Raw genomic sequence first — 25499 nt, 5'->3', positions numbered from 1 at the left:
ACATGAGAAAATAAAGATGAAGATAGACGAGTAAGAAGTAGGGATGCACCGTTTTATTGGTCTCATAAGATGACATCCACCAATGCAGGGTTTCCCACAAATTCATTTATTTGTGGCTGCCCGCCATAATGTAAACATGAGGCGCAACAATTTGTTTTCTATTTTTGGAGCCAGACTATTCATACACTGTTTGAATATATATGCCATTTAGTTTCTCAATGCACCACACTCTCGGAGCGCAGTGTGTACTCAGAGCACAGTGATGTGAAACTTAACTGTTCATTGCACTGGGTCTAATCTGTTGAAGAAAATTAAACTCTTTAAGACATCCTCCTGCCCTTCTGCTTGAGTATAGATATAGGACACAGAACATTACCATAATGACACAAAGGGACAGACACACATAAAAAAAGTTTGCTGATTCACCCCCCTCCATATAGATTCTGATTTTTTGGGAAACATTGGAATAGTAGTGGCTGATGTTTTTTGATGTTTTGATGTTTGTCAAATAAATTTCGCGCGGGCTAAAAGGCAAGGCTTGTGACTAACAACTTCACATCATAGAAATAGAAATTGTATTTTGGACAGAGATTTTCCCTGTGATGCAGTTGGGATTAAAGTATGCAGTAAACTCTTGTTAACATTAGCTGTTAGCAGTTGATGGCTGGAACTAAGTACTGAAGGAGGTGGGATTAGTATTAATAATAATTTAATTACATTGTGCTGTGTTCAAGGTCTATTCATTAAAAAAATTTTATCTAGTGAAGGTAAATTGTAACATTCTCATGGCGTGTTCAGATGTGATCTTTTAAAATGTAGTTTTTGGTGAGAAATGTGACTTTTTAGGATAAATGTTCTGTCAAAAAGAAATATGAGAAAGTATAGTAAAGAGGCCTTCGAAGCAGTTTTTCATTTAAAATCTTTTTCATGTGAGGTTATTTTAAAGGTTATTCCATGAATGCGTATGATTGAATTTGTGTCATTCAAAGATAGTGTTTTGAAGTACTGAATTACTTTAACACAGTTAAGTTGTTTATATATAATAATTAGTAGATTTATTTGTTTTCCTGGCACAAAAAGGGGAAATAAATAATGACAAAAACAAAATAAACAACAACATTTATATCAGCTATCTGCCCTGCACTTGCCCAGAATTTTACTATCAGTGCATTGCGAGGGAGGAGGAAATAAGAGTAGAAAAAATAAACAATGTGAGATGTCAGAGGGGGAGGTGAGGTCAGATATTGGTCACTGAAGGGAGAACATCAGTGCGGGGACGAACGAGGACCAAGACAATTAGAGCAAGATATTGCAGAGACACACTCAAAGAGGGAGAGACGGAGAGGTATTGGGCTGGAATCTGATCAACTCGGGCTTCTTGTGACCTGAGGGCCAACAAATGCACACGGACCAGACATAACATTCTCCTTTGGTCACTCAGCTCTTACAAATTTCTGCAAACTCTACAGCGAGTGACACAGATACTGTGCATAAGCATGCACACAAATACACAACCAAAAGCACACAGACATGAAATTATGTACTGCAAATCCCCTCATGTTATGCTGTTATCCATTAAGAGATTCAGATTGCTAGCAGTAGTCCATAATAAATATGTTGCTCTAATTTCAGTGTCTGCAATTTCATTCAAATAAATGGAAGCTTGCTGCGGGTGAATAGTTAATCTCTTTCAGGAGTTGCGTCGCATGCCGTATGAATGCAAGCTTTTCTTATGAGCTTTAACCTTTAGAGGAGAGGAAAAGACTGCGGCAGACAAAGGACAGGAGGCAGGGGAGCCTTAAGCTCGCAGAGCTCACGAATATATCAATGATTCATACAAGACCAGAGATGTATGGATCAGCCAATTATTCGGCTTGTAAAGACTTCGCAAGTCTAATGGTTTGATTGTTTGCAGTGGGTAATATCATCATGGTGATGCTCATTAGCCTCGTTCCAAACAGTGGTCTTATTTCCACAGGCTTGTTAAGCAAAGCTTAGGGTTGTAACGATTTGTGTATGTGAGTGTGCCCATCAGGAACCCCTTCCTTACTAAAGCTAACCTCTGGACAGGCAACATAAGAGTTTACACAGTCCTAAAATATACTGTTTCTTTTCTTTATTGTTGGATATTTGGCCTATTGTTTTATATGCACAGTACAACTAAAATTCTGAGTCAATTAACAGAGATATAATCAACAGTTTTCATAACTGATTGTTTTTCAAGCAAGAGTAGTTGGTTCCAGCTTATCAGATGAGAGGATTTGTTTCTTTCCTTTGTCATATACTGTTGTGAAATGAATATCTTTGGGTTTTGAACTTTTGGTCGAATGAAACAAGACATTTAAAGATGTCATCTTTGACTCAGAATTTGTAATAGGCATTTATCACAATTTTTTTGCAATTCATAGACAAATGATTAAATGATTCCCTCTTAAAAAAAAGAAGAAAGATCTATGATCAACAAAGTATTCACAAAATGCAGCCTTCATACACAAGTGTTCTTTTGTTTAGTGGTTTACCTCCTTCAGTTTGTGCAGAGATTAGTTTGCCTGAACAACACTAAATGTCCACTGTACTTAACCTTTAAAAAAATAAATACAAAATCCATCCCTGCCCTGCACACAGTTTCTAAAAAAGGCAGAATTTTCTCCTTGAACCTTAATCCATCATTTGACATGAAGCTTGCCTCGGAGGGTTAGTGTGAGCTGTCAAATTACAAAGATGGATAAAACAAGTTGAAGGACCCGCATGACATATAAACCAAACTTCACAGGTCAATGACGATTTCCTTTCACAGAGTCAACTCAGTCTACAAAGCAACACGTCATTCACAATGTGCAGAAAGAGAATGCTTTCTCCAGCGTACACTCATTCCATGGTCACAATTAGTTCATGATTTATTTGGAGACAGAAAAAGAGCATGTGTATGTGTGTGTGTGTGAGTAAGCATGTTGTGCACAGCAGTCATAATTATTGTATGCATGAGTTAAAGGGGGTATGTTTCTATGTACTGTAAGTGTAAGGATGGTTGCATATATTTGTGTATGCATGACAGAGCTTGTGTGTTTGGTTGTTTATAAGAGTGGCTGCATATTATATGTGTGAATGCATGAGTTTGTGTATTTTGCATATCCTCACATTACACACTGAGAACTGGAACATGATGTTTCATGGCCATGTAAAATTAGAAAAGTTATGTGATGAGAGGGAGTTAACGAGACCAAAAATGATTAATATTTTTTTTTAGAACTGGGTAAGGAATGCCAAATAACCAAGAGAACTTGGTAAACAATAATAGTGTTATAATCGAAATGAAGTTTTCACCTTAACTAGATTAAAAGGTACAAGGTGCAATTAGAAACTGTTCCATCTTGAGCATGTTACAACTCAAAGCATCAGGGTTTCCCACACATTCATTTATTTATGGCAGCCCACAACGACTGATACATTTGCCTCTACAAATAGATTTTCTATTTATGGAGCTGGACTGTTCATTAGGAGTGCTGTTGTAATATTTATATCGTTCGGTAATTCATTGCATTACACTCTCACAGAGCAGTACCTACTCTGGGCAGGACATCAGGTGCAGTGAAAGTGAAACTTAACTGTTCGTTCTGTTGGTAACTAAAAGTTTGCATTTACTTGCAGCAGCTTTTCCTTGCATCTATCGATATGATCTGAACAGCTCTAAACAGATTAACAGACCAATTATTAACCCTGTGAGTCACAAACTGCTGCTGAAGAAAAAAGAACTTGAGAGCTCCGCCTGCGTTACATTCACACTCAAAAACCTCAGAATTTAAATGATGTCCTCAACTTTCAAAAAAAGTTTTAAATACTCAGGGATGTTTCCAACAAATTGGTACATAACACCTTTCTGTGTACTTTTTGATTCTTAAGTATTGTTCAGTTGGTGGTCCCCTTGGCACGGAATGTAAACGAGTACTTCAGACTTGGAGGTCAAGGCTGACCCGCTAAGTCTCACCTTGAATGTTACCGTAGCGCCAACCCCCCACCCTCACCCCCCATGTCCTTCAGAAGTGAAATCCAATTTACAGAAAGGGCGTATGTGGTTAATATCAGATTACATTTTAAATGAAGGTTAGTGTTGATTAGTGGCTTTCATTGGAACACTGATCTCCTATTACTGCAGCCCTGATGTAGTGAGAGAGGGGGAGTATGCTGCAGAGAGAAAGATCAAAGTCAAGAGAAAGGAGAGGAAGAAATGATCAGAGAGAGCAGGTGCACAGAGAAGAGGAAGTGTGGGATGGTGACAAAACAAGCCAGGAAAATAAAAGCCATGCAGCGGAGTAACACAGGGAACTTGTGACAGCACTGAAAAAGTCAGATGTTCAAAGTAGATTCTAAGATGCTCAACAGAAATGATGTCGCCATTAAAATATTGTGAAGGTTTTTTGCAAATTTCTAAAAGCTTGGCAAAATACTGTGTGAATCAGCGCGAGTGAATGAATACCTTTTAGGATTCTAAAAAGCTGCTGCTGATGAGACTGCAGCAAATACACCAACAACAACTGAGTAGCAACATGACACAAACACTTTCTTCACAATAGAAAAAGCAGAAGCAGGTACCATAACATAAAGCTCTATTAAAGGTCTTTATGCATCCACCACTATTTTGCAAATGTCTGGCATTTCTACTCCAGGACGTTTTATGCACAAAATGTATCCATAGGGTCATTTTATATGACTGAGATTTCTCATGTGTCTCTAAGCTGGTGCAATTTGTTTTTTCCGGGGGTCTGAAGTAGATTCTGCAGCAAAGTGAAACTAGAGTGCCCTCTCTCTCTCTCCCTTAGTGTGTATCTATCTCTCTCTCAAGGCTGTGTGAAGAAGAAGGGGCTTGTTAAATGTGGAACCATTAACGCAGTCTAGACTACGGGTCTGTCAGTGCCGTGGGGGGAAGAAATACAGCGTGACACCAGTGCTCTCATAGGAAATTGCCACTTTCTTCCAACAGGCCCCTCTTAATGGTTGTTTAGTAGACGACACATTGGGCATTAAAAATACTGCCAGTGGCTAGTGCCACATCTCAGCTAATGATTGCAGGAGAGGGAGGCAGACAAAAGAAAGGAGAGGGAGCGGGAGAGGTTGGGATGCACGGAGTGAACTCAACAGCAAACCCTGAGCTTGTTTCCTCTGTGGCAGTTTATTCAAAGGCTGGGTTGGGACACAAAGGAAGTGGGGTGAAATTTGAAACAGGCAGCCAAATTATGTGGAGAGCGTAGTTGACTTTTGAAAGCTCCTGAATGCTCTTGTCTAATATTATAAGAAAGCAACTGGCTGTGTGGAGTTGCCTTTCAAAGTCATTGCCATGTAAGGTGAACTCATTAAATGATATGCTTTAGCAAGTTTTGTGTTGTTAAAAAACAGCGGATTTTGATTTATTCTGGTGAAACAATTTCCTGCACAATTTATATGAGTAGAATGAAAATGTGGAATCCAACAGACAACAGCCTGTATGGGTCACATGCTAACGCAACATCAGCATTAGAAGAGTTGACTTTAGAGCTGCTGAAGCTCATGTTATGTGGGGAATTAAACTGTCAGGTAGCACTGTGCTGTTCTCAGTGGTCAAGACAATAATACTAAAAATAACTTTATGAGCTAGTTGAATGTTGCAACGGTATAATGTATCTGTATGCATTAGTGGCCAGTCTTGTCTTTCTTCTCTACTACTACTACTTCTTCTAGCTGATGGCACGTGGCAACTAGTGTTTAGGGTGTATTACTGCCCCCCTCTATGAGAGTATGGGTAATATAATTACACCGAAGATTTATCAAACATTTATTATATCATTATCAAGGAAAATATACCAAGATAATTATCGTTATCGTTTTATCGCACAGCTTTAGGTTTATCCAATAAATTAAAAAATTCCATTTCCATGTGTCAGTGCTGGAGCCCATGGTAGTGTGCATTCTCAGACACCTAATTGGGGAAAAGTTGACTATGAAAAGTGGAATTTCTCCTTTAAGGTCTACTTGTTTTTTGACCACCCGCTTTCTTTTTACTGCTTTCTTTCAGCCGTAGCCTACATGACTGGATCAGTTTGCCTGTCTGACTGCTTTGTTTTTGCTGACCTGCCTGTTGACCCAATAAAGACTGTTTTTATTACACCTGGTTTGTCTTGAGTCTGCTTTTAGATACCACATCTGTCACCCGATGATACAATTTAGGAAGATGAGAAGAAAATTAAAGTAAAATGAAAAAGCTCCAATTTTTTTTTAGTCCAGTTAAATGAAGAAGGAAAAAGAAAAGATGAACACATAATTGTTATTATGCATGGTCTTTAGAAACACGAGCAAAACACGAGCAAAAGCAATCCCATCAGGCTGTTGCAGCTCCACAAGACGTCCTTTGAGAGCAACAACATATTGACCACCAATCAATCGTAAGCAGCCAAGAGCAAGGGTCACTAATTGAACGGAAGAATGGAATTGACTAGAAAAATCACATGGTGGTGGTTGCTGCGTTGATGTTTTTTCCTGTTTGATTGCCATGTACAATGTAAACACGGAAGCATCTTTGCTGTAGCTATTTCAAGTCCATACTACCATAACACAGCACCCTTAATGTTCTCTGATATCAGAAATGATTCATTAAATGTACTGTACCACTGAAACTATGAGATTTTCACTGTGAGGCTTATGGGAGTTACATCATTAATGATCACTTACAGCCTCTGATAAATAACTGTTTAAGTTTTCTCATATATTTGCTATTCCCCACAGGAGTTCTTAGGCTTAGTTTTTTTCTGTGTCTTAATTACAGAATTATATGACATGTAACATGCATGTGCAAATGTGCTTTTTTAATGTCTGGGGTGTTTCCTGTTGTGTATGTTGTTGTTAGGTGACTATTCTGTATCTTCCTTAAGAGATCAATACACTTTCACTTATTACTGATATAAATCAAGGTAAAGACATTTGCGGTTAATGACATGCCACGAGATAGCAAGATAAGCAGAACAATGCACATGAGGGCTCGAGATGATGGGCTTACAATATGAGGTGAGAGAGAGAAAGACAGAGAGATGACCTTTGATGTTATTTTTTCCTAACAACTTCTAAAGTGACATTACACTCATTGTCAGTATTGTATCTTGAATTATTTACGAACCAGATTTTACAAGCAAACACACACACACACACTGATGAGAGTGCGTCAGGAGACAACTGCTACAAGCTGGATTGGCAGACAGCAGGGGTAAAGGAAAATATTGATACCGCACAGTATCACAAAATTTTTGAGCGGATATATTGCATCAATACATTTTTTTTCATTATATAAATGATCAATATTCCAGATACAAATTAAAATTTTTGTAGCCTACTAGAATAATGAATAAAATCAATAGTTAGTCTACAGAATAGAACTTACTGCAATAGAAATAATTGAAGTCGGATAAACAGACCGAAAACTTTAACATATTAGATAAAAAAGATGCTAAAAAGTTTTCCTATTAGGGACAAATTCTGCATCTGAAAAACGATAATAAATTGCAATATGCCACAATATTTTTTATCTCAACACTCAGCATATCGCATTAGGTTTAAAATTGCAGTAACATTGTATAACTTCTATTATTTCTAGGAAGCTTTCTTTGTTTCACTCAGACTCACCCTGGGTTTGGGTCTGCAGCTGCCTGCACTAAAGAACAGTGTGAAAGCAGATAGCACTCAGTCTGCAGCTACTTCTGGGTACCAAAACATCCCTAACAGTACACTGAACCAACACAAAAAAAAGACTACTTGAGTTGAAGGATGAGGGATCTCCAACTGAGATTTTGAATCTTCAACTGTAAGGGGGCACTGATACTTTTTCTATAACCTTAACCACACAAAGCATGACCTGGAAATAGTAGCTTGACCTAAAAAAATCCAACTCAAGGTCAACTTACTAACTAGCTTTCAACCATATCCCACTGTCTACATATTGTCAAGAGTAAAATTTTAAGCCAATTAAGACAGTCTTAAAAGTCCTATGGATAACAACATTTACTGGACACTGTGGTCGAACGTCAACAGATCCATCTCGATGACAATGGATCAAACACTCTGCTAATGCTGTTCATGACATACAATGGGAAGCCCTGGGAAAAGCTAGTAGGTAGACTTCTATTTTTTTAAAGTTTTTTCAAGAGGTTTAATTATCTTCTTTATAGTTTTCACCTCAGTAATGCTTTAATTACTGTATGAGAAAGAAATCGAAGCAGTCAGTAATGATTTGATATGAGCTCTATAAATCAAGGCTACACAAAATGGGAGAGGAATCCTGCTGTGATGAGAGGCTCTGCTTTGACAGTTTGTGCCTTTAAAGAATGGGTTTCATCAGATGGAATGAAATAAGTAGTAATGAGCCTAGTAGATTTAATGTCTAAAATGAGACAAACCATAACCACGGTGTCCAAAAATGGCCTGCATTCTGTAAATATATCTGTATACACATGACTGGTCCTGTGAAACTTGTCAGCCTGGTGCACAGACATGAAACAGCTGCATATTCAGTATGTTCATCCTTGTATTACTGAGTACCTGACTACAGGGTCCCTTTCTCAAATTGAGGCGTGTCAAGTTATCACAGCCTTCACTGATAAGTGTGTAATTCAAACCTGAAGTGTGCAATAATTCACAACATGAAAAAGATTTAGTAGGAGAAATGTTGAAGTGCGTGCAGTCACAGTAATGCTCAGCCAATCAAAGTAACTCAGAGCCTTGAGTTTGGTGTCGGTCACACAGCCTGCTGCCTTGATTAAACAGGGCTCACGGTGGTTGAGCCTGTAACTCACATCCAGAGCTGCTGACAATCAAAGAAAAAAAACTTTTGAACTCTTTTTTTTAAAAACCTCATAAATGTACGTTCAACCATCGATTGTACTCGCCACAGAAACTGACCGAAACTGAGCACTGCAAGCTGAGAAACTGTTATGCATCATTTGATCATTTTGACAGCTTGAATCACACCAAACTATCTAATAGATGAAAAGAAAGGGAATGATTGAAACTAAGGAAGGTCGGGATGTGTGTTTGGGTTTTGTGCAGTTGCGCTGATGAATGTGTGTGTGTGTGTGTGTGTGTGTGTGTGTGTGTGTGTGTGTGTGTGTGTGTGTGTGTGCGTGTGTGTGTGTGTGCTGGAGCTGGTGTGTGAATCGTGGCCAGTGAGTGAAATTCAGCTCTGAGCAACAGAGCTTTCCATTAAAAGAACATGCTGCAAGAGACTAGAGACAAATTAGACGACTCTGAAATGAAGTAGAAGATCAGAGTGAACTCAGAATGCTCAGTCACACACACACACACACACACACACACACAACTTATACAACTTATATAAGAGTGTGTGTCCTTTTTCTGAGTGTTTCTTTGCATCTGTTTGAATGTGTTTGTATAACTGCATGTGCCTCTTTTGATGGCAGGGTCACTGACTTTCTATTTGATTGAATATGAGCCACAGGTAAAGAGAGACAGACAGACAGAGAGACAGACAGAGAGAGGGAGGGGCCACCAGGGAAATTACGTCTGGCGCTGCCGCTGCCTCAAGCATGAAATTGAAGCGATCCGACAATGCAACTCACCGGATCCTTCCCCTTCATATTCCAAAATAATTAACTAGCACAACCTCCTGACTCCATGCTATAATCCGCTGACCTGTCTATTGTCTCAGCACACATAGACAAGGATAAAAGCCACCTCGGTACACAGGAGCAGGTGGAACTGATGACAGCAGGGACACAAAGACAAAGAGATAGGGGGATAAAAGTTTAAGTTTCAACTTTAGTTGACACCAAAGGACAGCTGGCTTCACAGTCATCATGTTACACTGATACCTTGGGCCAGTGCTGAATAATTGAACACAAGGAGCAACCTCCAGGGCTGACAAATGAAGCCAACATGGAAGTGCCAAAAACTGCAGTGCCTCTTATGGCCATTTGAGGCTGCCTCTAACACAGAATATATACTCTTTGACACCCATGTTAAAATGCCCAACATTACAGCACAAATAAACATGTTAAAAACCTGGTACAAAAAAAAAGTTTTTCTCCCTATGGTTAATTCCCCATCCATGACAATTGTACAGGGGCCGAATTTTCATATAACTCACACGTTTACATTTTATTAAGGCTTAAAGTTGTACATAATTTAGTGCTGGCCACTTTGAGTGACAGGCTAGTGGCAGTCCATGAACCACTGGACGATGTCATGGTTGCTTCATCCATTTTTTTTACAGTCTATACTTAAACATTGGGTTTCTTTTTAATAAAACTGACCAATGTGATAAAATTGCAAATTCATTACTTTTTCATATAAATGCAATAATCTACATTATATAGAATTAACTTAACCATTTGACAAAACAAGCTGCTCACCACCAACAAAAAACACTTTCATGCTTAAAAATTGGTCACAAAAAAGGTATTCATGAAAATAAATTTAACAACCATGCTTAAGTGCTTAATGCTAAAATTAGTATGTTTTTTTTCTCACAATAGCAATGCTAATATGTTTAAAATAGTATGGTCTCTGACAGCACTTCGGTTTAGCATGTAAGCGCTAACTGTAGGGTCATCAAAGTCAATAGGCATCATTCTCCAGGGACCTAAATTTGATGGAAATCCATCCAAGAATTAGCTTCTAAAATATTTCAGTCTGAACCTAAGTACTGAAATTGCTATTAGTAGAGTCAAGCTGATAACATGGCTAAAACTTAGTAGTTTTACAACCAAACTGAATATCACAACAGGTATTAAAGCATACTAAAACATGAATAACAGGCATTACAAGAGCAAGCAGTTCAGAGAGTGTTGAGTTACAGCATGAAGACAAAGAGCAATCATTGTCAGCAACTTCCTGCAATCATGATTGAACAGACTTCCTCCTCCCTATATAAACACTCAGAGGGCCCAAGAATAAAGCTGCAATACCTGCTGTCATGTCCGTCCCTACTTTTTAGAGGCCCTGGGCAGGATTGGGTTTGGATGTCTCCCTCACTGGCACACATTCACATGGCCCTGAACCAACTTGTGCATTGTAAATATTAGTTTAAGCACAAATAATGTGTAAAGACTAAAGTGAGACCCATTGGCAGTATCACTATGTTTAAACAGACTGCAGTAAACACAGTAATTTGTCTATTACTTCCTAACCCATAAATGTTTTTAATAACTGCAGGATCTTGGGAGTGCTTATTGTGCAGGGTACAGTTAATTACTTACTTTGTCTACCTAAATGTTTTTTTAATAGTATTGTTTTGTCACTATTTCTTGACAAATATAGCACAACATGTTGCCCATTTTTGTTTGGGAAGTCCAATTTTTATCTTGTTATTGTCTCTTGTTTGTTTAAAAAGAAAAAAATATTCTAGGCCAGGGGGCCATGAACGATGGCTTATATTGCTTAATGGACTAGCTTTGCTTGCTTTACTAAGCTGTATAAGGCTAGTAGCAGTTGTTCACTTTCAATATTTTCGCTACAGTTTTCTCCTCCGTAGTACTTCAATTACCACATGAGAAAGAAATTGAAGAAGTGAGTAATGATTTGATATGAGCTCTATAAATCAAGGCTACACAAAGTGGGAGAGGAGTCCTGCTGTGATGAGAGGCTCTGCTCTGACAGTTTGTGTCTTTAGATGAATGGGTTTCATCAGATGAAGTGGAATTAAGTAGCAAAGTTTGAAATCGTGGCAGTTTTAATGCCCTGCAGTGTTGGTAAAAAGATCTAATCAGGCAATCATTAAAAACACCTAAACACATCAACATTGACTATGGTGTAATACTACCTTCTTCTTTACATTACCTGATTCATTTGATTCCATCTTATACCAATACAAGAACTTTTTTTTGAGTGTAGGTGCTGAGTTTTAGGGCCCTGCAAGAATAGAGTTTAGTTTGTGGCACAGTCCAATTTAAACATCAAGGAAATAAATACTGATCCTCACATCAAAGAACAAAATTGCCTCTCATTCTTTGGAATAAATGAAAATCTAACCGCTTTCACATTATAATAGAGGACCCAAAGGGGATAGTAAGACTGTTGTTTTCTCAGTTTTATCTCAAAATGCTCTACCATGTGTGACTTGAGATTACGTGAATTCTATTCTATTCTAAGTTATCAAAATTTCTTATTAATGTTTGTCTTTTTTCCCTCCCATTATGTTTCACAATGAGTTTGGAGGCTTCTCAGCACAGCTTTTGTCAACATGCCTCTGAGTATGAAATATGCCCGAGTAGACTTGTTATGATTAGATTTCTTACGTTGACGGCACAAGACTTTTATGTTATGAATATAAAACATCCTCCAAAAAACCACAGCTTAAGTGCTATTGAGTAGTTTTCTCACTAAATCCAAAATTTTGAAGCATCACTTGGACTGGCGAGGGGGGGATTGTAAAGAGAGTGTCACATGTTGGTCCAATATGTGGCTGAGTGACTTGTTGCAATTCAACAACCTTTATCTACACAGAGACACTTGGGTGGCAAGAAGGGCTCTTTTTTTCCCTGGAGTGGAGATATGTGGCAGCAGAGCCGAAAGAGTGCGCACACATAGAGATGGATTTCAAACAACACTTGAGAGTGGAAACAGCTCCACTAATCAGCACTGATTGTCAAACCGCAGGATCTTGCTGATGCCACTCAGAGTAAATGGATGCTGACTTTGTAATGTCTAGACCCCAGAAAAACAGACCTTTGATGTCTGGCACGCAGATTATGAACATGGGCGCCCCACAGCATAGCAATTTATGTAAATTCAATAGTTATGTGAAACTATACAGATGACTCAATGATGAGTCATTTCTTTGGAAACACATAATTGTGTGTTCTTCAGCATTCATTATCAGGTACGATTTCCCGGATTCGTAACAAAAGCACCCTTAAAAGGAACTATTGAGTGCGAAACAACAATGAGAGTGCTTCAGAAGTTGGAATGAATATTTATTTGCTTAATGACTTTTTTCTTTATTCTACTTTTGGAAAGTAAAAATTGGTGCTCTGCCTCAAGTTTAACTCACCAAAATAAACAAGAATTTTCGCTTTGTAGCTATGTACCTCTGCGAACCAGTCAAGTTGCAGTTACAGTTTACATCTCCCCACTGGCAGCACAGACGATCTATACAATCAGCAAAGTTTCAAGGTGGGCACCAGAGATTAGTGTCACCATTTCAGTATCTGACTAAATGTCTCCCCTTCTGTTCCTGAGCTTTGGGGTTGCATGATGGTATGGAATAAAACATGTTTTTGCAGAACATTATGATGTGAAAGCGAAGTTGGTCTTTGACCTCTGGGATATAAAATTACATGACTTCACAATTTTATTCTTTTAGTCATTTGTGTTAAATTGATTGTTAAATGATTATCATATGAATTCTTAAATCAAGATTAAAAAAAAAAATTGTGAGGGCTTAGTGTCTTTAACCTCTGACCACCAAATTCTAATCAATTTATTCTTGAGTCCACATGGACATTTGTGTCAAATTTGAGGAAATTCCCTTATCGTGTTCCTGAGGTATCTCGTTCACTAGAATGACACAGACACAAGGTCACACTGACCTTTAACTTTGACTTACAAATTCCAATCAGATCATCCTTGGGTCCATGTGGAAATTTGTTCCAAATTTGAATAAAATCCCTCAAGGCATTCTGGAGATTCATAAGAATTGGACAGACAGACGGATGGACAGACAACTCAAAGATATTATGGCTCCGGCCACAACTATTGCTGGCATGGAAACATTTAGAAAAGAAAAAAAACAACTTGATTTTGTTTCCTGTGTTAAATTTTTATTAAGTCCATGTCCTAAAATAAGGCTTTACACTGCCAACTTATCCAAGTTTGCAAGTTTTAAGTGTGTTTTCATTGAAGTGAAAAATTCACTAAACTTGAGCCTGTTTAAAGTTTGGAAAATGATAAATCAAGAAAGACAAATCAAGTCCAAATAGTTGGGCTGCTTGTTTGTTATTGGCTTGTTTATTTTAATAAATTACTGTCTTCTATTTAGAAATGCAGGGACTCTACGAATGACGCTCCTGCACCTCCTACTGAGGGATGATGTCTGCATTTAGGATCAGTGAAGAACATTGTGTGCAGACACATGCATCACCTGATCGAGTATTTTCTCCAGAATCCCCTCTAGGCCCAGATTCATTTTCAGATGTGTAATTACAGACAACTCCTGAGGAGCCTGTGTGTGTGTGTGTGTGTGTGTGTGGTTTCAGAGGCGTCATCTGAGGTCCATAGTTAATCAGCAGTCTTGGGGATCAGCCCATCGATTCCCTCCCAGGGAAATCAATTCAATCAAAGGCATTACTTAAACTGAACTCAGATCAGAAAGTGGAGGACAAACAGCAGGGATAACTAAGAGCATGGAGAAAAGAATGTGATACAAGATGGTACTCTGGTAGAGAGAGATTCAGAGGGTGTCAGGACACATTAAGGGGCAGAAACACAGACGTGTCTGTATGACTTTAACAAGGAGTCATCGAATGGTTTGCACCCATGGGAGATAATGGGCTGACATATTACACAGTGTTCTCATCGCCATCATCAAAACACCAAAGGAGGAAATATCTTTTGGAAGAGATTTGTAGAAAGTATGCCCAAGACCACTGCATGTCTCCCCCTCTCTCTCTCCCCCTTTCACACTCACACTGTCCTGTCAATTAAAGGCAATAAAAGCCACAAAAAATAATCTTTAAAAAAAAAAAAAGTTTTTCAAACTTTGCACATTTCCATCACTCAAGTAATATATTTAAGTAATGTCATGTTATTGTTACATTACATACTTATTTTATGCCAAAACAGTATTTTTTCCAAACCTAACCAGGTAGTTTCATTCCCGAAAATATCCAGGAGCGTTTCACAACCTCAACCAGGTTACATTGTGTTTAGGCTGTGTGTCACATAGAGACGCAAAGGGGTGTCCCGTCCGTCGCCATGAGACGCTGAAGGGCATCTGACATTTTATTTCACCACTTGTCACTTTAACATGTGCTCATGGCATGACTTTTTCTGATAACACTTCATATTTCAGGACTCGAATCAACTGAATAATCTGACAGTATAAGTTTCTTAATACTGTATATATACCTCAATAGAAAATTGCTTTCCCCATATTGTTCAACTCAAGTAATATTTTAAATATCTCACATAATGCAAATACACCTTTAAAAAGCATGCCCACATTCTGTTGCATGCATCCAAACATACAGACAGCTGTGAGGATCAATGTGGCTGAGAAAGTTGGACAGAGTCTGACCTTGATTAGACATAATGAGACTTAACCACAAGTCCACTAATCTGATGAAATGACTTACAGATTCACCTTGTGATGAATACTAAACACAAGCATTGACTCTAGCTTCATACTCACGCGTTGTGGGAACACACTCGTACCCTTCATAGGCATGTGCCCGTACACACACACACACACACACACACACACACACACACACACACACACACACACACACGCACGCACGCACACACACACACACACACACACACACACACACACACACACACACACACACGCACACACACACACGTCCTTGGCCTATCCCAATCAGACTTATTACTTTGAGAATCTTCAAAGGCCTCTTTGATCACCTCTTTGAAAATCATCTTAATAAAAATTGCAAATAGGAGCTGGCCTGTAGATACAGCCATATGGAAGGTTTTGTGATAAGACAGAAGTGGGAAGAGTGACCTCCAACAGTTCTGTCCTGTGACTTATCTTTGGAGGAAACACTGGTTATGTGGGAGTTTAATATGTAAATCCCTGTAAATTGCCAGTGAATTTTATGGTATTTCTGGATCTTACACCTCTTGCCTGACAAGTTTGTCAAGTTTGCTGTTCAACAACTTCGTTATGATGTTGACAAAGCACCATATAACTACTGAATCCTAATGAGAGGACTTCCAAACTCCACCAATCTGGTCAGTGTGAAATACCAATTAAATCTATTGTAACCCATATCAAACAGAATTCTGTTTTGTGTTAATTAGAAGATGAAACACAAACCAAGTTTGAAGGCTCATCAGACGAGACACTGCAAAGCTCTTGATTCTGCTTTGAGGTGGGATTTTACCCTCAGAAAGTTGACAGCCAAACTTATCGTGGCATTGGCATTACCAAGGTAGCTGCGGTAAGATTTCTTTTTTCAATGGTACCCCGCCAAGACAGTTGTCTGGATGAAAAACATGTGTTTTGTTTTTGTCAGTCTGACCATGACCTTCACAAACACTTAGTCCTAGAAAGCTGCTTTGAAAATGCAACAGAACAAGGAATCGACTTATAAAAAAAAGGAGAAAAATGACCGCGGAGGACAGTTTTGTTAGCTTTAAAATGGATCACCTTCACTGAATAGTATAGTAGTTAGTTAGTTTCAGCAGTTTTAGTACTTGGGGCACTGTCTTTTCAAATATCATGAATTTATCTCCTCTCACCCAAGCCTTGCTCAAAGCCATCAGCATCCACACCTCTTCTTCTCTCTTAAACCCATATGTGAAACACAACTATGCATACAGTACACATTTTAGAGTTATTTTTCAAGTTTCTTTCTTATTCCATCATTGACAAACTTTTTCAAAGCCGCTGAAGACTCCAAGCCTCCATTCTCTTTGAGTTTTTTTCTACTTTTTGCTGTAGACCCTGTCTTACCATGAAACTAAAGCAGTTACTAAAATAAAAAAAAGTTCAAAAGTTCACTTGCAGAGCTATTTTGTAGCTCCTGAAAGCACATTTTTGTCATAATAATAATGTATCCTCTGTGTTTACACCTTTCACAGCCTTTTAAACTTCCAGCAACAGCCCTTTGCTTATCACTTCACACTTCAGTCTCATTATTACTCACTTTCTGACTTTCATCCTTTAACCCAACATACAAACACACAAATGCTCTCTCTGCCTCACCACACACTCATCACTCCTTTGTGGCTCAGTTCCCCAGCTGTGAATAGTGGGTTACCTCTGCGGATTAAAAAATTCAGTAATCACAGTCGGCAGTGTTCCATTTTTCATAATTGTGGCAGCGAGCGACCTCAGCACCTGCCAACCCATTTTATACAAGAGTGTAACAGGTGAGGTCTGTTTACAGGCGTTGGCCCATTTTTCATAATCCCATTGGTGATTGCTGAAAACACAAACTTTTAAAAAATTAAATATGCCAATGTTTATGAATATTACAGTGTTGGACAAATGGTCTGACCCTCACATACACTACTCCTAATCCTAACTATTAATATTGCTTTAAATGTGCACTTAATATTTGAACAATTTAACATGTCATTTATGAAAAGTCTTTTCTGGGGGGGGTTATTTCAAACTTTTTTTCATGCATGCTCCATAAGAAATAATGAAAGAGGCAGACATCTTGTCCACTCTTCTGCCCTTCATGGCCGTGATCAAACCACATGGATGTCCTCAACTGATGGTGCAGCAAACAACAAAAAAAGGCAACTGAAAGCGATTTTCTGAGGCAATGTGCAAGAAAGAAGGTTGGCACAGCGGCTGGAGCGCAGCAAAATGTGACACGCTGAGACCGAGCAACCTTGGGATGCGTAACGCCGGAGGAATCATGTGTGTGTCAGTGTGTTTGTGTGTCTGTGTAAGGAGGTCTACTAGTTTTAACACAAATTGCATGACTGTAAAAGAGACAAGAGCACTTACATCATATGCTGGTGTGCATATATGTTTTGGAAAATTGGTGTATTTCTGTAGACTTTCATTTCATTATGCATGAAAGAACAAACGTACTCTTACAAACACACACACTTAAGACTTGTAGCTGCTAGCACATTTGAGACATACTAAATGTGTGTGCGTGTCCTGACCTCCCTGACCGTGTGTCTATGGCTGTCCCCACTGTCTGTTTGCATGTTTGCCTTTGTGGCATCGTTTGTCTGTGGTTGTGTTTGCACGGGTACTTACTGCAGATTGCATCAGCCTCATCTGAACCGTCTGCACACTCCGGTTCTCCGTCACAGCGCCACCTTGCAGGGACGCATTGTCCATTTGAACAGGCAAAGTCTGTGGTTGCACACGTTTTCTTTGCTGTGGAGACAAAGATAATATGCAGCATTACTGTATGGCTCAAAGAATTGTTAAGAATTGAAGCTTCTCTCTACTGGTCATATACTGCATATAAAAGTTGAATAGTGAATTAACTCATTCCCAGTTCTGACCACTGGACTGTATAACATATTTAATGGGAGCTCACAGAGTTATGTCCGACTAGACACAAGAACATCTACAGAAACTGGACACAATGACTGACAAATGATGAAAATGTTAAAATTTAAATATTTCATACTAAGCAGACCAAATTTGACTTGTTTTGACATTTTACAGCAGTTTAAAAAAAAGCCATTCTTTTAGCTTGAAATGTAATGACTTTCCAAAAAAAGACCCAAAATGCAAAATAAATAAATAAATAAATAAATATCCTGTACTTTGTGCAGGAGCTACACATTTTTGTACAATGAGGCTGCTCAATAAACCACCAGAACCAAACCCAAAAATAAACTCTCCCTGCTCTCTGAATCGATAATTAAGAATTAATCCCCAATTTATTATTGTCAGTCAGGCTATTTATAGATTCTTAATAGATCTGCAGTTCAAAATTTGGTAGATACACTAGTTATGACATTCTTGGGCTGGGTTAGAAATTGACCCGGACATACTGTGAAGGAATAAAAATTGAAAAGTATATAAGGGTTGAAGCAGTAAGTGCTTTGGAAACAAAGTCGGTAATCCACTTAACAAGGCGACAAGGCTAGGCAATTAAAATTTAACTTAAGTCAAGAATAATTCCTGAGCATGGACTGTAAACCAATTTTAGTTTAACCATCAGTGTGATTGTGTGCAACTTGAAACAGGAGACATGAGTGAACAAGAGGCGCTTGTTTAGCTAGCCTTTGTTAGTGTCTGTTCTTTGAGGTAGAATAAGTGGATCAAGGCTATTAGTCAGGTGAGACTTTGGAAGTTTCTTAGCCACATCGAGTCGCTCACTTGATGGGCATACAAAGATCCAGCATGGATGAAAGAGCCTCCAGTCTCCTGCTGAATCCATACTGATGTTCTACATTTTGGAATAAATCATTTGAATACTTTCATGAGGATCTAATTTGTTACATTATTTCAGTATTTTAGGTAGTTAGATTTACTTGTCAAATATGACTCATGAAGAATTTAAGTTTCATAAAGTTGGGCATTGTAAAATATTACATTTGACAACCTGGAACAGATTGAAAGTATTATCTGACTAATAAATCCAGTAAAAGAGCTTATAGGCGGATGCTCTGGTGCAGGAGCAGAGTTTTCTATCAGAGCAATTTGTTTTTAGACAAATCTAATCAGTACCGCTTTGACAGCTCAAGTAGTTTGCAAGAGTGCCTTGGGTATATGGAGTATGTCATATGTGAGCAGAGCAGCTACCCTTCAGATGTCTACCTGAACTGTCTGGTTCAGAGGTTTTGTTCCATCTTAACCATCCCATGATCCACCTTCAGGCCCAGCCCTGTCTGTGCAGAACCGGGTCTGGCTCTGTGTAGCGGTTTCGTGATAGCCTATGGACAGATTTTGTGCAGTCGTTTTCTCCAAGCATGGGGAAAATTGAAGCACTTGAGTCTGTCACGGGCAGAGGCAAAAAAAATCCCTCTCCTTGACAGCGAGAGCCACTGAACAAGAGAAAGCACTCCCTTGCCGTGTTAGCGATGCCTTGCCTCGCCGTGATGAAATATACTGTACAAAGAAGAGGTCTGACAAATGGCAAGAAAGTGTGTGTGCATGTGTGAAAAAGAGCAACTGTGACTGCTACTGTTCCATTTTCTATCACATGAGCCTGGTGTTAAACCACCTCACCGACCCTTAGTTTAATCCAGCTGAAAATGTTGGTTGGCAGAGCGTAGGGCTAAATCAGTGAAATGTATAGGCGATGATACTGTATGGAGCAACAGCTAATTAAATCATATTTTTTCCAACTAAAGCTCCCTATCCTCTAATCACCTGTGATGACAGCATGCGCAGCTTCCGTGTAAGATTGATTTCTAAGATGAGAGAAAAACAAACTAACATGAAACCAAGAGAGAGGCAATGAAGTCCCCATCAGTTTGCATGAACAGTGATAACAGCAATTATTCCCTTGATAAGTGAAGAGAACACAACATCCACTCTGCTAGTACATATACACTATTGCACTTTTACTCAGAACAATTTGTCTGAAAATTTGCAAAATCTCTTTGTTACTGTGTTGAGGTTTGGTCTGAAGTGCAACAGCTAAACTAGAATTGCCGCCTAGTGGCTGTAAGCCTCTACAAACCAGTCAAGTTGCACTTGTAGTTTACATCCATGTCTGTGAAAACACGAATGCATCATCTTCCCCCTGACAGCACAGGAGATCTCAAAAACCAGCAAAATTTCAAGGTGGACACCCAAGATTGGTGTCACCAATTCTGACCAAATGTCTCCCCGCTTGTTCCATAGTTTTTATTTTGAATAATAGCCAATTGTGTTTTTGCAGAACATTATGATGTCACAGTGAAGTTGATCTTTTGGAAATATAATTCTATCAGTTTATCCTTTCAGAGATTTTTGGGAAAATTTGTCATGATTAGTGTTTGAATTCTTGAGTTATGGCCAAAAACATGTTTTGATGTCACAGTGATCTTGACTTCTGATCACCAGTTTCTGATTGAAGACGTCACTGGCCTTTGACTTATGACCACTAAAATACTTCATCCTTGAGTCCAAGTTAACATTTGTGCCAATATGAAGACGTCCCCTCAAGGTCTTCTGAGGATATCACGTTTACAAGAATGAGACGGACGAGGTCACAGTGACCTTGACCTTTGAACTTTGACCACCAAAGTCTTACCAGTCCAATGTCGAGTCCAAGTGGACATTTGTCCTAATTTTAAAGAAATTCCCTAAAGGCTTTTTCCTGAGAGACTACATTCACGAGCATGGCATGGACGGACAACCTGAAAACTTAACACCTCTAGCCACGGCTGTCGTTGGTGCTGAGATGTAAAAATGTCGCTTTACAACAACGACATGCTCTCAAAGTTAGAGGAAGTAAAACAAAAATCTAAAATCCCTTTTGCTTTGCCAAGAATTTAGCAGGACGGCATTAGCGCACTGATTTAAACTGCTGCACTACACAAGGAATCAGTCCAACCCTGGCGCTGTGTTATATACAGTCCCATTCCACTTAGCAAGAGAAGAGCTAGCCAGCTTATTAGCTTGTTGTTTATGTGTGTAGCCTTGGATGTCCTATGGTGGGAGGTAAAAGGCAGTGTTATGACTGATGGCACAAGTGGGAGCCATAATAATGAAGTACATGCGAGAGGGACTGACAGCATCTCAGCTGTGGGGACCAGTGCTTTCTATATGTACATCTAAATGCATTGATATGGATGACAATGTATGGCTGACTGAAGAAAAGATCAAGACAAGCACATATTCACCAGTGCAGAGTATTGATTTTAAGGGTAAAAAAAAAAGAAAAGAAAAAGGGGGGCTTAAAGACATGAGAGGGATGTAATTGAAGAAGGTGTAGGCCTAGAATAAATGAAAAGCATGTCCCTGGGGAGAAGTCAGAGCCAAAGACAAAGGTAAAGAGAAAAAGGAGGTGTAGGGAATATGGGTACAGAAACCAAAGGCAAAAGGGGAAGAGGCCATTGAGGTGAGGTCTCGTGTAATGACATCTGTCTTCACACAGGACTGAATAAATCCTTTTCCTTCCGACCAGCATGTTAGCATAAATCCCATCTCTTCCCGTCCATCTTCCCTGCTTCTCTCATCATTCCCTCAATCTCAGCCCGATAACAGAGCCAGCTGTAGCCACACACAGAGCATGCACTGGGCAGTCAAATACACAATGCACACTGGAGATCACAACAAAGCTGATATCAGACACCCACAAATAACAGTTTTCCTTCGCCCTCATATCATATCTCCTATCCAAATCCTGTCCAGAAGCAGCTTGTTTAATTCAGTTGGGGATGCAAAATGGTGCAGGTGACATACTGGCTTACAACATGTCACACTCAAGAGGATTAATTAAAATGCAGAAGCCAGCAAACCGTAAGCCTATCAATTTCAGCCCTCTCTGTAACTCGCATTTTTCTTATCTGGAGGACAAAAGGGAAAATAACACGATTCACCTTGGCCCCGTCTTATTCTGGGGGCCAAAGGCATTGCAACAACTCTTCCTCAGTGGGCAAAGAAAATATTCTTTTAATTAACCTCCGGTTGAATGACGTTACTTGCACATTTATTCAACAGTAGCAAAGATAAGAAAGAGACATAACAATGGGAGCAGCCATTTGAGCAATCTAGGGCAAGTGCAGGACAGGTTTTGTTGAACATCTCATGATAAGTGGACATTTTTAATCATCTGTTGAATAAAGATTCACAATTACAGAACGGGGATGTTCAGTATGAAGACTTTACTTTGAAAATGACATCCCCACTATAAGAAAAAAAATGGTAATATTTCTAAAAAGCACATTATGGAAAGCTATTATCATCTATCTTGAAACTGAGAATTACATTTATGAGAGTGCAGTCGTTTGGAGTTTCCAACACTGAATGAATAGTGAGTCATTCATTGCAAGGAAATTTTCCCACAAATGGGTATACAGTGGATTTTGGAAAGAAAGCTTTGATGTAATGAAATAAGCATGCAAATAAAAGTCATTTTTCAGCTGCCACAGGCACGGAAACTGACACCAGGGATGAAAAAAAGCAACAACACCACCAAAAGAAAGAGATGAACAATACATTTAAAAGTTCACACATCCCACGACACAGATCTACTCCTAATGGTGGCCAAATGCATATAGAGACCAGAAATTAGAAAATATGTGAACATTCGCACACTCACGTTATAGAAAATGTGGAAAAAATCTGCACATACAAAGATTTTCCCATGCCTCTCAAGAGTTGCTGATGCACACACAAGCAGCCGCTTACATTTACATTCTGATGCATTGCGACCTGTCATATACGAGTGTCATCCATATGGAACAGCCTAAACCTGCCTTATGAGGTGTGTGAATGAATGTGCAGAAGACAAACACAAGGAAACCATACACACACATTGCCACATATACTGTGCACACATGCACGCACACCCTTACCTACCAACCACCCCTGCTCCTAGATTTGAAGCATTTTGTTTTTTTAGTCCTCTATCCCCAATGGAGAAAAGTGATTAATATTTATGTGAAATAGCAGATGGACCAGAAGCGCTCTAGCTTGCTCACAAGGTGATTTTATTCACATTCTTGAGTCATGACTAACTTTGTGCACTTTTGAGTTGCCACGTCAGTTTTTTCATTTTTTATATATCATTCCTGCACTGTGCTTATATGGTGGTTACCGCTGATATCGGGACAGCGGCGTCATGGAAGCATATCACCCACCCTCCTTCGCCAAAGCTGTGCTAATAATATACAGTACTGATTTTGAACAATCTTAGTATAAAAATGTACCATAGGTGTTCTAATTATTAAGGCTGACACCTTCTGGTCGATTGGTTGGGCAACATGCTCTTGTCCAACCAAATCTCATTGGTCAGACAATCGCTGATGTTGTTTTCATACTGTCCGTTTCCACCAAAACATTTTTTCCCAGCACTTTTACATGATTGTGATGTTTGGTGTTTGTGGTTATGTCCTGCCCCTACTCCACTATGAATGGATGGCTAGGTAAAAAGTGACGGTGACGAGCGCTGTGTTTCATATTGAAAAATTTCCTTTACTCTAATTTATTAAATTCTCAATACAATGTCAATTTTGACATTGAGTGTCAGATTTGTGATTATGGACTTATTTTGCAAAGTCTTCAAAAAAACAAACAAACTGCAATTAAAGGTTGCATTATAGTGCTTCTGAGAGAGATCAAATCAAACCAGAGCCCTTTTTGGAGCTGCATGACGGCTTACGTCAGCTTTTGGGTTACAGAAAGTAAACCTCTTTAAAGGGTAGTAACATTATGTTTTTTTATGAAATTGTGGACCCCAGAGTTAAAACACAGAGTTTGCTCTCCACGGGTAAGCGCTAATGTTGAGCCCTGTAAAAAACGCTTTAGGGGACACACAATGCCAACAGTGCACTCTGCATTGTGGCTGATTTAGTTAATCTAGAAATAACATGCTGAGTTTTCTCACCCTTAATCCACCATTCAACTTGTTGAAGATTAGGTAGATTTCAGTCCACCGAGAGTTTTTATGTGTTGTCACGTCGGCTTCATTTGGCCAAGTGCATGCAGGTGACCACGTGGGAATGTTTAGAGTCCACTTAAGAGGTTCAACTACTGTCCACCTTTGCTATAGACAGTGTGTGTTAATCTTCCACTGACATTCAACTAATGTCACGCTCTGCAGACCCCCATGATCAATGAGTATGCTGACCCAATCAAGTTCATATGACCTCAATCCCTCCCGCACAATACACACACATGCTGGCCACCTCTTAGGATTCTTTACCACACACTCCTGACAACATGATTTGGGATGCTATTGTTTGACCTGGGAACAGGTGAAGGTCAGCGTCCTTCTTCAAGTCATTCAATTTACACACCTCATTACACACACGCAAACACGCACAGAGTGAAAGAGAAATGGAAATAAAACATCCAACAGCACAGTAATAGCTAAGGGAACATTGTCGCCTCTAATTAGGATTTGTTGACTGCAGTCCCTGAAATGTTGATTTGCTCCAATAACACAGGTCTGAAACAACCGCTGCGGTAGTGAGATTATTTACCAGCCTTCAGTCAGAGACACTGACACCTTTTAATCTGCTTAAGTTCCAAGTGCAAGAGAACAAAGCTTTGCTGGCCGACCTTTGAATCGGTAAAAGCAGATTGTTTATTGAGATGCAGATACTGTAAAAATAACAAAAGCTTTTTTCAAGTTCATTTTAGGACGGTTCTCTGTTCGCTTTTTATTATGATAGTCTAGTAAATTCTGATACAATACAAGGAGAATTTCTGTCTTACTGTACCCAAGCAGATTGACTACTGAAATGCTTTTACAGTCAGTGTTTATTGCCCAACGATAGCGATTGGATGTGTTCCCAGACTAACAGTAAAGACATTACCTATAACAACAGACACCAGCAGTTTGTGTGGAGTGTGCCTCTGTACAGTATATGTGCAAGGGACTGGTGGTACAGAGAATCATCTTCAGTAAACATCTCCATTATGAACCAGGAAGAACCTGCAGACAATCTCCTTATTGTAAAATTTACATACATTTGACTTAATATTGGGGCTGGGTATTGTTAAAAAAAATACAACACCAGTACTGATAATAGTACCCTTCAAGAAATACTGATATCAATAGAGTACTTCATTCAATACCCATCATGTGAATGGAATGGTGTGCAGTATAAACATAATTTCAAAAGTTATCGGCACACTCAACTACCAACTCCTTCAAATACACCACAGTTGACTTTAAAACACCACAAACTGTACG

The 25499-nt window shown here is 39.1% G+C and overlaps 1 protein-coding gene across 3 annotated transcripts in view; it reads right to left on the bottom strand.

Annotated features, from left to right (window-relative positions):
* The window catches only part of lrp8 (low density lipoprotein receptor-related protein 8, apolipoprotein e receptor), a 215359-nt gene that overhangs the window by 92387 nt on the left and 97473 nt on the right, over positions 1-25499 (bottom strand). For all 3 annotated transcript variants that reach the window (XM_088077527.1, XM_088077528.1, XM_088077529.1), the window contains exon 3: positions 17942-18064. In XM_088077527.1, coding sequence (XP_087933653.1) covers positions 17942-18064 — 123 coding nt within the window. The remainder of the gene's footprint in view (positions 1-17941; positions 18065-25499) is intronic.

This window comes from Plectropomus leopardus, chromosome 5 (genome assembly GCF_026936395.1).
Source record: "Plectropomus leopardus strain MGB_pleo_1.0 chromosome 5, ASM2693639v1, whole genome shotgun sequence".
NCBI lineage: Eukaryota > Metazoa > Chordata > Actinopteri > Perciformes > Serranidae > Plectropomus > Plectropomus leopardus.
The sequence above is the reverse complement of the archived record's forward strand: the minus strand, read 5'-3'. Positions and strand labels throughout refer to the sequence as shown.